Below are 16,552 nucleotides of genomic sequence, written 5' to 3'. Positions count from 1 at the left end.
GTTAGGGCAGAGGCGGCCATGGCCCACCAGCCTGTGAGGGGAAGGCAGGGCCGCACGTGTGGGTCCTGCGACCGGAGGGACTCAGGCTCCGCCCAGGCAGGCCTGGGCATTGGGGAAGGGGCGGCCCTCGTGGAGGTCTCCACACCAGCCTGCTCAGAGCTGGGGCGTTCACCCAGGCCGCCTGCAGCACTGGGACAAGCAAGCGCAGTGTGGCAACAATAGGTGGGAGGCACTTGGCTCACAACTTCTGTAATTTCTGCCTAATCCCCATAGAATGTAGATAATTTTCCAGATGTGACTTTTTTACTCTTCCAAACCCTACTGCTGCTTTATTATTCTTCTAAATTGCATATGAATTTTCTTAGTGAATATTTTAAAGATTGATTTCATACTTAGATTTTTATTTTATTTATTTTATGAGGTTTTCTTCCTATTTAAGTTCATGGACAGTCAATCAAAAAATGCAAAATAAATGAGCCCATCATGCTATATATGACAATGCTTCCATTATGGATAATCCACCTTTATAAATTAAACTCTATAAATCCACCTTTATAAATTAGACACTGCCCAGCACTGTGAGCTCATTTGTGTCTCCATATGGAGAAGTATTCCACCCTTATCCACAAACTACCATAAAATGAATTAATGCCACTTTTGATTATCTACAGAAGGTCATTCATTAGATACATTTTCTGGAAGATACAGTTTAACCCAAAAGTTCAGGGAAAGTCATTAAGTGGAAGACAAGGAATGCCATCCTCAGTAAAATGAGGGTGGTGTGCTAAGGCCATGTCCCCAGAGGACATAACTTTGGCACAAAGCTGTGTGACAGACTTTGGCTGAGCCTCAGTTGACTAGAGATGACACTCACCTCCAGAGTTGTCTTGAGTATTTTTGCAAAAATCTCACCTTTCTCTCCTACCATCAGAAAATCTGGATATCTTACAACAGCATGTCACTGTACCATGTAGGACTGTGGAAATGGTCTAACAGACCTGTTCTTTGCCTTCAGCTTTCTGCATGGCTTGATGAGAGACCCAGAGCCTGTCTTGGATCACACCATGCTTCTGAGCACTCAGAAGTAGGATTGTAATGGCAGCTCAGAATGATGAAGAGTTAACTCAATTTATATCCAAGAAGGGCACCATGCCTAGGATTTTACATTGATACTAACATGGTGCCAGTCGGGCGTAGTTAAGCTGTTGCAGCATTTGATGCTGCCATAAAAAGAAAAATGAAGAGAAAAATACCAACTTGAAAGCCAAGTTCTAAAATTGCTTTAATGAAGTACTATAGCCACAACCTCATTTGAGCTGTTTACGTATTCTACTGCAACTTATGTTTTCGATTAGAAATGTTAAGTTTTACATTTATGTTCATGATCTAAGTTTGAGTGCATTTTGGATATAGTGGGATGTGTGGATTGAAGTTCATTTTTTCTGCATATGAATATCCATTTGTTCCAGGACCATTTGTAGAAAACACTATCCTTTCTCCACTGAATTGGCTTTGCACGTTTGTCAAAAATCAGTTAGGTCTATAGGGTTCTCACTCCCTACTTCAATCCATTTATCTATTTGTCTATCTTGAGCCAATACCATACTGAACTTGGTTATTGCAGCCTTATTATAAATCTTAGTGTCAAGTAGTCCTAGCCCTTTTAATTTGTTTGGTGTTGGCCATTCTGGATACTTTGAATTTCTATATAAATTTTAGAATCAGCTTATTGATTTCTCAAAAAGAAAAAGCCCCACTCTGTTGTTTTGATGAGGATTGCATGAATTTATATATAAATCTGGAGAGAAATTATATCTTGCTACTCGGGAGGCTGAGGCAAGAGAATCATTTCAACCCAAGAGTTGGAGGTTGCTTTGAGTTGTGTGATGCCACAGCACTCTACCAAGGGTGATAAAGTGAGACTCTTTACAAAAAGAAAAGAAATTATATCTTAATTTCTTTCTTATATCTCTTTCTTTACAAAAAGAAAAGAAATAATATCTTAACAATATTGCATCTTCTGGCCCATGCACATTTATTTGGGTCTTCTTTAATTACGCTCTGCAATATTTTGTAGTTTTCAGTATGTTTGGTCAGATTTACCCAAAAGTATTTTATATATTGATGCTATTCTAAAAGACATTTTATTTCAATTTTGAACTATTTATTTCTAAACAGAGAAAATCATTGATTTTTGCATAGTGATCTTGTATCCTTGAGAAATTTACTTACTTTTTCTATGAGCTCTTTTATGGATTACATCAGATTTTCAACATGGGGAACTGTGTCATCTGCAAATAAGACTTTTACCAATATCAATGCCTTTAATTTCTTTTCTTACACTATCATGCAAGCTAAAGCCTCAGTAAATGTTGAATAGATGTGGTGAGAACACATCCTTGCCTTGTTTCTGATCTTAGGGGTAAATCACAGGTTTTCACAATTATGATGCTACCTATCGGTTTTTCATACATGCTCTTTATCAGGCTGATGAAATTCTCTTCTTTCCCTATTTTATTGGGAGATTTTATCAGTAATAGATGTTGGATTTTGCCAAACATTTTTTCTGCATTTGTTTTTTATTTTATTTTATTTTATTGCCATTTTGACCAGGGCCAGGCTTGAACCTGCCACCCCCAGTGTATGGGGCTGGCACCCTACTCCTTGAGCCACAGGTGCCACCCTTTTTCTGCATCTACTGAGGTGACCATATGGTTTTCTCACTTAATTTGTTAGTGTAGTCCATTGATTGATATTTCAAATATACCAATTTTCCATTGCTAGATCAATTCTTCTCAATTATGATGTATTATTTAGGTTATATACTGATAAATTGCATTTGTTAATTTTTTTTTTGAGACAGAGTTTCATTTTGTCACCCTTAGTAGAGTGCTGTGGCATTGTAGCTCACAGTAACCTCATACTCTTGGGCTCAAGCAATTCTCTTACCTCAGCCTCCCAAGTAGCTGGGACTAAATGTGCCTGCCATAGTCCTCGGCTATTATTTATCAATTTTTAAAATTAAATCTATGTTCATAATACATATCTATAGTTTCCTTTTGTTATTTTGGTTTTATCTACTTTAGATATCAGACCCTCATAGAATGAGTTGTGATGTATTCTCTTTAACTTATTGCAAAGATTTGTATAGAGTTAGTATTATGGCATTATTTTTTCCTTACTTATTTGGCAGAATTCACCAAATAAGCTGTCTTAGCCTGAGTTTTTTGTTTATATGTGTTCTTTGTAGGAAGTTTTTTTACCTACAAATGCAATTTCTTTCATAGATACATTTGGGTTATCTAGTTCTTCAGTGATCATTAGTACAGCATGTCTTTCAAGAAAATTGTCCATTTTATCTAAGATGTCAAATTGATTAATATAGAGTTGTTCATAATAGTCCCTAAGAATCTGTTAATATTGACATGTTCTGTGGTCATGTAACCACTCACCTTCATACTGGTGATCTGTTATCTTTTTATTTCCCTTATCATCTTGGCCACAACAATAGCAATTTATTGACATCAAGGAACCAAATTTTGCTTTCACTGTTTGCCTCTATTATTCTGGTCAGCACTCAGGTCTATAATTTTCTTTCTTCTGCTTACATTTGGTTTAAGGATGGAAGCCAAGATCATGGATTTGAGATACTTCTTTGCCTATATAAGTGATCAGTGACATAAATTTGCCTCTAAATACAGCTTTTTAGAGCAGAGTCTAGGAAATTACCACTTACAGGCTGAATACAGCCATGTCCATTGGTGTATGTGCTGTCTCTGGCTGTTTTCATCCTTGCAACAGAGACCATATGGCCCACATACTTAGAAAATTAACTATATGGGCTTATAAGAACTTTGCTGGCTCCTGCGTTAGAGGAATCCCACAAAGTTTGGTATGGTCTTTTTTCAACATAATTCAGTTTATAATTGCTCTGGACTTTTTTTATAAAATGTCTTTCTTTTTTCCCTTTGCATAAATACCCAGCAGTGGGATTGCTGGATTGAATGGCAGATCTATTTTTAATACTTTGAGGATTCTCCACACCACTTTCCAAAGAGATTGTGCTAGTCTGCAGTCCCACCAACAGTGTGTGGGTGTTCCTGTCCCTCCACATCCACACCAGCATTTGTTGTTTTGGAGACTTTTTGATAAAAGTCATTCTCACTGGAGTGGACTTACTTCTTTCCCCCCTAAATTCTTGTGTTGAAGCCCTAACCCCCAGTGTGATAGTATTTGGAGATGGGGTCTTTGGGAGGTGACTGACTTTAGAAAAAGCTATGAGGGTGGAGCCTTCAGGCTTATGAGGGATTAATGCCCTAATAAGAAGAGACCCCAGAGAGCTTCCTCTCTCCCTCTTCGTCCCCGCTCCCTGCCATATGAGGACACCGTGAGAAGGCAGCCACCTGCAAGCCTGGAGATTGCCTCACCAAGGAATTAGATCAATGGGTGCACCTTGATCTCAGGCTTCCTGGCCTCCAGAACTGTAAGAAATGAATTGCTGTTGTTTAAGCCACAGTCTGTTGTATTTTGTCATGGCAGCCCAAGCTGAAGAATACAAAAATGCTTTTTAATTTCAGTTTCAGTTGCACTTCCTTCTTCAATCTTTGGATTATTTAGAAGTATGTTATTTAGTTTCCAGTTATTTCAGGGTTTTCTAAATAATCCTGGATATTAACTTAATTGAACTGTGGTCAGAGAAAATAGTCTGTATTACTTGAATCTTTTTGTGTTTGTTTGTTTGTTTGAGACAGAGTCTCAATGGAAGAAAAAGTATCCAATGTACACAGCCCTTTTATGAAACTAATTTATAGCTCTCAAATGAAAGATACAACTTAATTCTAGCCCAAGAATATGGGGAGGGGGTGGGGAAGGGGAGGGGAGAAGGGCAGCTGGATGGTGGGAGGGTGACCGGAAAGATCACCTATATATCGTCTAACAAGGGTACAAGTGAACTTTTCTAGAACTAGAATATAAATGTTTTGACACAATGACTAAGCAAATGACATGAAATCTATGTTAAACAGCTTGATGAAAGTATTTCAAATTGTATATGAAAATACTACACTGTACCCCATGTTTGCATTAATGTATACAGCTATCATTTAATTAAAAACAAAATGACATACTTAACAGGAAAAAAAAGAGAGAGCCAGAATCTCACTATGTTGCCCTTGGTAGAGTGCCATGGTGTCACAGCTCACAGCAACTTCAAACTCTTGGGCTTAAGCAATTCTCTTGCCTCAGCCTCTCAAGTAGCTGGGACCACAGGTGTCCATCACAATGCCCGGCTATTTTTTGTTGTTATTGTTGTCATTGTTGTTTTTCAGGCCCTAGCCACGTTCTAACCCACCAGCCCTGGGCATGTGACCAGTGCCCTAACCACTGAGCAATGGGCACCTAGCCTACTTGAATCTTTTTGAATTTGAGATTTGTTTAATGGCCTAGAATCATTTCCATCAGTGTTTTGTGTGCACTTAGAAAAAAATATATGTTCTCCTATTACTGGATAAAGTTTTTTATAAATGGCAATTAGGTCATGTTAGTTGATAATTTTCTGTCTACTTGTTCTATCACTATTGTAAGAACTATACTGAACTCTCCAATTATAATTAAGGATTTATCTGTTGCTCCCTGCAGTACAATTAGTTCAAGTTTCATCCCTTTTCGAAACTGTCATTAGCTGCGTAATTGTTACTATTTTCTATATGAATTTACCCCTTTGTCATTATGAAATGTTCTCTAAACCTGGTAATATTCTCTACTCTGCTGTCTACTTTGTCACATATTAACATAGTTACTCTAGCTTTCTTCTGAGCCATTCCTTTACTTTTAACCTCCTTCTCTTTATATTTTAAGTGTATGTCTTATAAGAAAAATATAGACAGTCCTTAACTTACAGTGGTACAATTTTTCAGCTGTATAATGGTGTGAAACTGTCACTTTATCACTGCAGTACAATTAGTTTAAGTTTCATCCATTTTCAAACCTCTGTCATTAGTTGCATAAATGTTACCGTGTCACTTTGTGAAACTTTGACATAAAGTACAGTATCTAATAAAACACGTGAGGTTTTTCATACTTTATTATAAAATACATTTTCAGTTAGATGATTTTGCCAAACTATAGATTAATATAAGTGTTCTGAGCACAGTTAAGGTAAGCTAAGCTAAGCTACAGTGTTCAGTAGGTTAGGTATATTAAACACATTTTTGACTTAAGACATTTTCAACTAATGATGGGTTTATCCAGATGTACCCCCACCCATAAGTCAAGGACCATCTGTAGTTGAGTGATGCTTATTTGTTCAGTCTGACAACTCTTATTTTTTAATTGGGATACTTAATCTGTTTCTATTTTATGTAATTATTCATAAAGCCAGGTTTACCTTTAGCCTGTCATTTCTGTTACCTTTTACATGTTTTTCTGAATTCTATTACATTAAATAAACATCACTTATAATCTGCTTTATACCCTTTGATGGTTACTAGCTGGTATTCTTTGTTTTTCCCATTAGTGGTCGCTTTAGGGTTTATCATATACATTTTCAACTTGTCACAGATGACTTGTGACATTATACCTATTTCCATATACTATTTATAATAAGAACCTTAGGGTACTTTAATTTATCTTCTTCCAGCCTTTGTTATTGTTGCCAAACATCATCCTATTTGTATGTTATAAACCCTTAATACAGTATTATTTTGTTTAAACAATTATCTCTTAAATTTAAATGGTAAGAAAATTTTGTGGGCTTGGTGCCTGTGGCTCAAGTGGCTAAGGCACCAGCCACATACACCTAAGGTGGCAGGTTCAAATCCATCCCAGGCCCACCAAAACAACAATGATGGCTACAACCAAAACAAAACAGCCAGGCATTGTGGCGGGCGCCTGTGGTCCCAGCTACTTGGGAGGCTGAGGCAGGAGACTCGCTTGAGCCCAGGAGTTGGAGGTTGCTGTGAGCTGTGATGTCACAGCACTCACCCAGGGGGCAGCTTGAGGCTCTGTCTCAAAAAAAAGAAAATTTTGTGGACTTACTTGTGCAGTTACCCTTTCTATGGCCCTCTGTAGTCCTTTGTAAAGAGCTGTGTTTCCATGTTGTGTCATTTTTATTCTGCCTCAAGGACTTCCCTTAATATGACTTACCCTATGGATCTATTATTGATTCTTTTAGCTTTTCTATATTGGGAAAATTCTATTTTTGCATATAAGAAAAAGATATCTTCACTGGATGTAGTATTCTGAGTTGACAGGGTTTTTTCTATTTCAATATTTTAAAAATGTTATTCCATTATCCTCATACTTGCATTGTTTCTGGAGAAAAATATTGTCATCTTTATCTTTGCTCCCTTGCATGTGTCTTTTCTTTGACAGTTGTAAGATTTTTCTGTTTATCATTGTTCTCAAACAATTTGATTATAACGTGACAGCATACTGTTCTTCATGTTTCCTATGCTCTGGATTTATTGAGCTTAAATCTGTGGGTTTATAGCACTCATAAAATTTGGAATTTAAGGCCATTTTTTCAGATGTCTTTTTCCATTTCCCCCTCCTCCAGGAGGATGACCGGCAGCAGTTACTCTGAGGAGGTAGCACAGATGGTGCTGATTTCTAGCAGAGGTGTCCATGTCAGGCAGAGTGCTAAGTGAGCCATCTGCAACCCTAGTATACTGGTACATACCATCTTCCTCAACTCCTGGTTGGAAACAATAATGACATTTGGTGGGTCCCCAATGGCAGTGGCAGCTCCTCCGATGTTTGTGAAGATCACTTCTGCAATCAGGACTTGTCGTGGATCAAGGTTGAGCACCTCACATAATCTGTCACAGTGGAGGGAAATGGAAGCAGTCTTACTGTCACATGGTGAAAGGCCCATGGGCAACCCAGTATTTCCAAAACACTTGTACGGGGAGGCACATGTATATACACATGCACATGCACACACACATACCACAGCCCATGAAAAAAGCAGTGCTGGGGAGATGAGCAATCACAATAACAGCTGAGTCTGGGAGTTACATTTCCTCTGAAAGAACCTGAACCACCAGTGTAATAATGCACCCTTTCCCAGCCCAGGTCTGGAAGAGCAGTCTGCTGTGTGCAGTCTTCACATGGGTGAGTGGGTGCTGCTGCCATACCCCCCACATCAGGGTGGGACAGCATGGAGAGCACTGGGGGCTCACACTGGGCCATGGACTTAGTCTTTATCCACCTTCCCCTTCTCAGATTCCAAGGCCCTGAGCTCTCCCCGTACCCAGCCTTTCACTAACTACTGACTTCTTCCTTAGAGGAGGATCACATGCTATACAGCTGTAGTTCTCCACAGGGCCACATACTGTACCTGTCTTGGAATCCTAGAAAGTCCTATAGCTTGGCCCACCGCACACCAATTCCCTAGTGGGCCTGGGCAGCAGTGTTCTACAGGCCCCCAGGTAGGTCCTGTGCAGAGAGTGCATCATGGCATCTTCAATCCCTGCCCACACCCACACAGAGGTTGGCTCTGTAGCACTCAGGGGCCATCCCACTATCTCAGCCCTCAGCTCACAGAATAGCCAGTGGCACAGCCTTCCTTGCACTGGCATGAGGAATAGACAGGCCCACAGACCCCAGAGGAAGCTACGGAAGACATGTGTTTGGGGACCAGGAGCAGGAGCCACTCCACAGTGAGCATCACTCCCCTGGCCACAGCAGTGCTCAGCTGAGGAGTCCCCAGGATCTGCTTCTGCCAAGAAAATAATTGGTGTCACCAGTCAACACCACAGAACAAGGCACAGAGGCAGCCTCCAATCGCATGGGCCTATGTATTTACTGTGAGGATGAAAGTTACTCGGGCCAGACATAGGCCAAAGAATGTGACCAACACTTACAAAGTCTTGAAGGACCTGGTCAGACAATAGTTAGTCTTAGTGAAAGATGTTATTGTTAGACTAATACATGGAATCAATGCCCTAGTAACATTACAAAGCCAAGCCAGCTCCCGAGCAGTAAGACTGGCAAGGGTGAAGCAACCCTCAGCCATGTGGGCTGTGCAAGGATGCTGGGGACAAGGTGCCCATTGCACCTCAGCCCTGGATTCTTACCCACTGCTATGGAAAGCATGGCTATAGCCAGGGTATGGGCATATGGGTAGCACTACCATTCTCAAACCAACCCAGGGGTCGAGTCATGCTGATCTGGGAGGGGGCTCTGCCTTTTGTCCCTGTCATGCCCAAGAGACTTAGTAGCTTTTGCAGCACCCCTCAAATGCATCCATGTTATCCTTCATTCATCCTCAGCCCTGCAGAGGAAGGTGAGAGCCCAGCACCCCCTACCCACCAAGTCCCTGTCTGCACAGGGTCATGACAGTGTGGCCAAACCTGCAGGAGCCTGTATACAAGCCTGAGTCTTCACACTGAGCCAAGAGGTAGCCTTGGGATACTGTAGCCACATCCACAGAGGCACTCGCCACTCCCTGCTCCTCTCTCCCCTGCCCACACCCTGACTCACTCCACCAGGAGTCACCCCTACAATTAATCCTGAGCCCAAAAGCAATGCCTTTCTAATGCCCTTGAATTTACTCTGTCTCCTGCCTGTGTCCAGGCAGGTCCTTATCTCACAGCCCTCAGCACGCACTCAGGTGTACTCTTCAAAGCTACAGCCCAGGTCTGTGTGGTTGAAGAGACTCGCTCAAGCCCTTGTTATGAGCAGGACCTCAGGAGCCTCTGGGGCCACCCTGCTTGCCCTCCATAGCCCCACAACCAGCCAAGCACCAGCTTATGATAGCCCAAGCAGGAAAGGACCCAGGTTTGAGGGCCTGAGGCTAAAGCTGGGGAACCATCTTCAAAGAACAAAGTATGGGAACAAACACAGGTCTGTGTCTTCAGAAAGAGCTGATAAAGGAACCCACAGTGCAGCATAAGCTTCAAAAGATTCTGGGCAAAAAGCCTACTGGTTTCAGTAAGTGTTAGATGATTTAAAAGGATGGAATTAAACTGAATAGAATTGATCCAAATTTCCATGCAAAGCCTTGCTAGGCTGAGCCCTGACTCCAGGGCCCAGTTGCTCCTATGACCTCCAAGCTTTTGAGGAGCCCAGCAGTGGCTGTTCCTTCTCTCCACTCCGCACCCTACAAGCTCTCACACTGGCATAGGTATCCCTGCCAAGTCAGCAAGGTGGCAGATGATGAGGGGAAGGGTATGCACAAGGACTCCTGGCACCTGACAATCCAGGTAAAGGGGATTACCCATGTCCCCTGCCACAAGAGCATGTCTTCAGGAAAGCAAGGCCTCTGATGTCTTCCCACTCCCCACAGCATCTCTGCCACCCAGCTACTGAGATACTACCACCGTAGAGTGCCCCATGGTCACACGAAGTCAACGTTGGCTCTCCGGAAGGCTTGAGTGTGGGCACTACCACTGACTCCTGCGTGTGAGAGTGGAGAACCATGCCCACCCTGGGCCTGACCGCATCACCCCTGGCAGACGCATTCTGCATACCTTATGGTTACAGGAGTGAAGAGGAGCATCGTGGTGACGTTGTCCAAGAAGGCAGAGAGCACGGCAGCAATGAGACACAGCATGATGATCATGGCCCACACTCTCCCCCGGGAGAGTCGGTATGCCTGGGCATTAGTGGAAGGGAACAAGCCAGCATCAGAGGGTTTACAGAACAAATGCCACTTTTTATTAGATGCTAAGGAATAGGGACCCCAACAAACCAGCATGGCACGCGGGTTTGGACTTCATACACGGGCTCCTGGGCCTGCTAAGGTGAGACAGCAGTGGCCATGCCAGACACTGTGGTTCCTGGACACTCAAGTCTACCATGGGCCACAGCAATGCTGCTCCTTCACAGTGACCCTGCAATGTGTCTTGAGGTGGTATCCCCTATTCCCTTTGACATCATCTAGTGTTGTGGCTAGACAGGCTGGGTATGGCATTTGCAACCCATGTGACCGTAGTATCTGCTGATCTCTAAAGACCTACAAGATACTTTTATTACAAAAGTATGGGGAGGAAGGGCCAGATATCTATCTGGATTATGCAAGATGGCACACAAAGATCACTGCACAGGTCTGTGGTCAGAGCATGCATGGGGCTTTGTTGGATGATTTTTAAAAGAACTTTTCTGATCCAAAACAATATCAAGTATAGCATTGGCCTTTCATTGGCAGGGCATGGCAAGACCTCCTCCCACAAGCCTGAGTGACAAGACCAGGAAAACTGTGAGGGGAGAGCCTGCTAGACCTCCCAAAGGGTACAGCCACAAAGGGAAATGGATGGAATTTTCAAATATAGTAGGAGCCTCTGTAAGCTGACCACTCGAGGGACTGTAACAAACAACATACAGAGGTGGGCAACATAAGGAACGACGCTGACTGTACTGACACATACATGTGGTGCATGTCCAGTCTGAAAACTTAAGCAGTTGGTTGGTGTAGGAGCATGGTGAGGAGGTTCTACTGTATTTGCTTTAAATGATAGTTTAATTTTCTAAACAATGTCAATAAAATAAATATATTAATTGGTACATAACTATGAAAGGTAGTATCACACCTACCTTTACAGCACAATAATCAAAAAATCCAGTTTCTGAAAATATGGCTACTAAGATCATCTAGGGAGAAAAGAGAGAAGGAGAGAGCAGAGTCATTAGCAGAGCGCTGTCCTGATGACACGAGCATGTCAGTGCAAACTCAAACTCAGGCTGGAGAGCTATATCACCAACAGGTTTATGACTCAGGTCCAACACCACTCACTTGGGCGCTTAAAGTCTTCTATAAGCTGTTAATGACATTCCTCGTAGCCCAGGGTGACCTCTTGACAATATGATAAATTAGCAAACACCCCAACTGTTACTGAGGGACAGTATCTTCCTTTATCCAAGCAATATTGAAAGTCATGTATGATTAGTTAATTTGGGATATTCCACTTATTTTAACAACAATAATTCAAAACAATTGCTATCCTTCCTAAATGACAGTGTTATTTCATTGTCAGACAGGCCTCAGACTGAATTTTCCAGCTAACAAACCAGAATGCCAATCTCCACATTTGTCCTCAGAAAAAAGGAGCTAGACCTGCTCTCACATCTCAGTCAAGCCCTAACTAGCAGGTGGCACGGTGTCTTTGATACAAGGAAGCATCAATAGCAGCACAGCAAAAGAGAAGGACCCAGGTTGCAGAGGGCCTGGAGCCACGATCCACCAGGTGGGCTATAATTACCATGCCAAACAGCAGGGCCAGGGTCTCAAAATCAATCCACTCCACCACGTGGGTCAGGCTGGGTCTCTGCAATCAAAGCACAAATTTGCCATTTAATCTTGTGCATCATCTCCTAGTGATAAGCTCAAAAAATAGGCTGCTCTTACTGCAAACCCACTTGCTGGGCCAGAGCTGGAAGTCACACCATCCACTCCTGCCTTTAAAATTGGATTCTATTGTTGCTGAGAAGCACTTAGGACCTAAGCCATCTGTAACGTCAAATCTACACATTTAGCAATAAAAATAAAAATGTTTTAACCTGTCCCCAGCCACTTATGAACTGCAGCTGGGATAGCAAGACAAGTAACCTCCCCTGAGGTTACTTTCTCAGTGGAGTCTATCTGGGCCTTCCTCAGCACAGTGGCCTGAGACCAGGTGACAGTGACCTGGATGACCACCTGTGCTATTCTCCATGTGTCCCCCACTCTTAAAGGGAACATGGCGTAACAGTCCTGCAGGAAATGGCTACTGAGAAGGACTACATGATAGGTGGCCCAGGGCCTTCCCAGAGCACATACATGTGCCACATTAGTGGTATTCAGAATGAAACAGACTGTTACTACACTGCTCCTTAACTTGTAATAGTGACAGCAGCTTTATTTCTTAGCTTTAGGGTTCTAGGACATTTTATCTTTACGATCACCATTTGTTTATGCCAACTCTAGCCAAGATAAAGTTTAAATTCTTATTATTGCTTTCAGGCTTGGCCTACATTCAAAATTTAAATTAAAAAAAATAGCTAAATCAGCATACATACCACACAGTTTTTAGTTATTATTCATTGCTTGATTAAATGGTCTCTAGTAGCAGTTTTCAGAATAATTCCATTGAATTCCACAGAGGTGTTTTCAAATCTAATTTTATGTGTGGTCACCTCTGACTGGGCCCTTTGTTCCAGAATTGCCTCTCAAACAACTGTGGGCTCCACCTGCAGAGATCACTTAGCCTTTTGCTTCCCTACATTTATTCTCCACATCCCTATCAGATTGACCATGCTTAGTTCTGCCAGGGCACTGTCACCCCCATACACACATCACCCCCATACACACATCGCTAGGGACTGCCTGGTGTCTGCAAGACAGAACCCTAACTCCCATCCCCCACTGCTGCTCCAGCTAGGACAGGCCACTCTTGCTCCCCAGGGAAGACAACACCCAGATCCAGCCCAGCACCATTAGCTGGGCAGATATGTAACCATGTTACATCCTTCCCTGGCCAAAAGGGAGAATGACACCGCTGGGACATATGTGTGATTAAATGAAATGAAAGATGCCCCTCATTGCTGCATGTGTCAGTTCATGCCTCTAGCATGAGGGCTGTAATTACCATGCCAAATAGCAGGGCCAGGGTCTCAGCAGAACCTAGCATGACTCCTGAGCAAAAAACACAGAAGTGGCATCTAAAATTTTGAAAAACACCAGCTAAAAATCTGGAAAACTCTTTGAGTCTGACACCAATCAAATGGCAAGCCAAGGACCAGGAACCTTACAACTCACATCGCCAATGACAGCCAGTGCCGCCAGTGCTGCAAGGGAGCCGAGCATGGCTGCCAGGGTTCTGTGAACGATCTGGAAGGAAACACAGGAAATTACTACACCAGTCCCCCGAGGGATTTAACACACTCAGAAGTCTGTGCTGTTCTGGGTATCTGTCTACATCTGCCATTGTATACCATGTCTATGAAAATGATAAGTCAGTCATGGGTCTTGATATTTCAGGGTCCAGGCACCCCACAGACATATACAACCCCCGACCAATCAGCCTTCTAGAGAAGATGCCTTCATTTCCTGAGTAATTAGATGATACCAATTAGACAGTAGAAGGCTGGATAAGCTATGTTGTACAAGGAAGCCTGCAGCAAGCTGTCATTAATATTTGCCATATGCTCCCTAGGCAACTGGACCATTAGTTCAACAACATACATCAATTCTTCCCAATTACTGAAACTATTATCAAGCCAAAAGTACACGGTTAAATGCTTAATGTAATTGAGACTTCAATGTTACCATAAATGCATCTTTTCTATTTAATTATAGTTAAATAGAAGTGAAATTCCTAAAACAAAATATGAGAAAAGTCAAAGATGTAAAGAAACTGGAATCCTCGTACATTGCTGGTAGGAATTTAAAATGCTGTTGCCACTGTGGAAAAAAATTTGGCAGTTTCTTAAGAAATTAAACATAAATTTGCCATATGACCCAGCAATTCTACTAGGAATCTACCCAACAGAAATGAAAATATTTGTCCACACAGACATGAATGTTCATAGACATATCATTCAAAGTAGGTTAAAACTGAAAACATTCTAAACACCCATCCATGGTTAACAGATGAAATATGTGCTACTACATGGAACTGTTAGGTGCAGCGTAATGGACAAACGCTAAAAGAAAAAAAGTTACACAGAAGACTGTATATTGCATCATTCTATTTACATGAATTTTCAAAAAAAAGTAAATTTAGAGAAACAGAAGATCAGGGTTGCCTGAAGCTAGGGCAGCGACAAGGATTGACTAAAAATAGATCCTGGGGCTCTTTCTGGGGTGATGGAATGTCCTAAAACTGGATTGTAGTGATGGCTGAAAAACTCTTTAAATCTGGTAAGAATAATTTAATCACACTTCCAAAGGGTGAAATCATGGTATTTGAATTGTACTTCAACAAAGCTGTTAAAGAATTAAAAAAAAGAATGGTAGAACTGAATTGAAAATTAAACACTAGCAGACAGATTCATTTCTGGATACCCTAAAGTGGTTATTATATTTTCGTTCAATCGTTATGTTTTATGACTTCCACCTCACAAACCTAACTGCCTTTAACAGCAATTATCTGAAAATCAATTCTAATTAAAATCATTTTATTCATAATTTATACTACTGGATTCAAAGTTAGTTCTCAGGTAATTTCATGCCAGGTGTTTTCTTTTTCACACTTTACATTTTTAGGAGTTGGTGTATTTGTTTTTAGCCAGGCACAATGGCTCATGCCTGTAATCCTAGCACTTTGGGAAGCCAAGATGGAAGGATCACTTGAGGCCAGGAGTTCAAGACCAGCCTGGGCAACACAACAATATCCTATCTCTATAAAAAGTTAAAAGATTAGTTGGGCTTGGTGGTATGAGCCCAGGAGTTTGATGTTGCAGTGAACTATGATGACACCACTGCACTCCCCAAAAAACTGTCTCTAGAGACAAAGGTCATTACATAATTGATGAAAAGGTCAATTCAGCCAGAAGATATAACATTTATACATATGCAGACACCCAAATCAGAGCTCTTAAATACTGTGTATAAAAGAATATTGATTTTTAAAAAAGAATATTAATAGATCTAACAAGAGAAACTCACAGCAATGCAGTAATAATAGATGACTTTAATACCCCATTTACAATAAGGAAGAAGTAGACTTGAACAATGCTATAGATCAAGTGGATCTAATAGATGCAGGCAGCCCTTCACCTGCAGGAGAATTCATGTTCTTCTCACATCTACACAGAACATCTTCTAGGATAATCACAGGTCAGGTCACAAAACAAGTCTTAATAAATCTTAGAAGAAAGAAATTATATCAACTATCTTTTTCAAACACAATGATATAAATAAAACTAGACTCAAAAATAGGACCAAAACAGAAAAATTGGCAAATATGTGAAAATTGAATAACACATTATTGAACAACTAATGATGGGTCAAAAAAGAAATCAGAAGGAAAATTAAAGGGAAAATCAAAAGGTATCCTGAAATAGACAGAAATGGATATACAACATACCAAAAGTTATGGGACGCAGCAAAAGCAGTTTTAAGAGGTAAGTTTACAAGCAATTAGTTTGATTTGATCATTCCACTATATATATGATTGAAATAGCACATTGTACCCCATAAACATATACGATTATAATTTGTTGATTAAAATTTAAACTTAAAAAAGAAAGCTCTCAAATAAGCACTCTAACATTACACCTTAAGGATTTAGAAAATGAAGAACTGAGCCCAAAGTAAGCACGAGGAAGGAAATAATAAGATTAGGGCAGAGATAAATGAAACAGAGACTAGAAAGACAATCGAAAAGATTTAAAAAACTAAGAGTTGGCCTTTTAAAAAGATAAACAAAATTAGTCTTTATCAGACTAACCAAGCAGAAAAGAATAAAGACTCAAAAAAAATTAAAATTATAAATGCAAAAGGAGATATTACAACTGATACCATAGACATACAAAGGATTTAAGAGGTCTCTACTAATAATTCTATGCCCATAAATTGATAACCTGGGGCTCGGCGCCTATAGCTCAACCGGCTAAGGCGCCAGCCACGTAC

The 16,552-nt window shown here is 41.1% G+C and overlaps 1 protein-coding gene across 1 annotated transcript in view; it reads right to left on the bottom strand.

The window, feature by feature from the left end:
- The window catches only part of OCA2 (OCA2 melanosomal transmembrane protein), a 358,711-nt gene that overhangs the window by 246,390 nt on the left and 95,769 nt on the right, over window positions 1–16,552 (bottom strand). Inside the window, exons 9-13 of the mRNA XM_003800169.1 lie at window positions 13,736–13,807; window positions 12,201–12,266; window positions 11,536–11,592; window positions 10,473–10,597; window positions 7,679–7,817 (exon numbers count right to left, since the gene is read on the bottom strand). Coding sequence (XP_003800217.1) covers window positions 7,679–7,817; window positions 10,473–10,597; window positions 11,536–11,592; window positions 12,201–12,266; window positions 13,736–13,807 — 459 coding nt within the window. The remainder of the gene's footprint in view (window positions 1–7,678; window positions 7,818–10,472; window positions 10,598–11,535; window positions 11,593–12,200; window positions 12,267–13,735; window positions 13,808–16,552) is intronic.

Source organism: Otolemur garnettii, unplaced genomic scaffold (assembly GCF_000181295.1).
Source record: "Otolemur garnettii isolate 467f Iridium unplaced genomic scaffold, OtoGar3 scaffold00170, whole genome shotgun sequence".
In the NCBI taxonomy this organism is placed as follows: domain Eukaryota; kingdom Metazoa; phylum Chordata; class Mammalia; order Primates; family Galagidae; genus Otolemur; species Otolemur garnettii.
The sequence above is the reverse complement of the archived record's forward strand: the minus strand, read 5'-3'. Positions and strand labels throughout refer to the sequence as shown.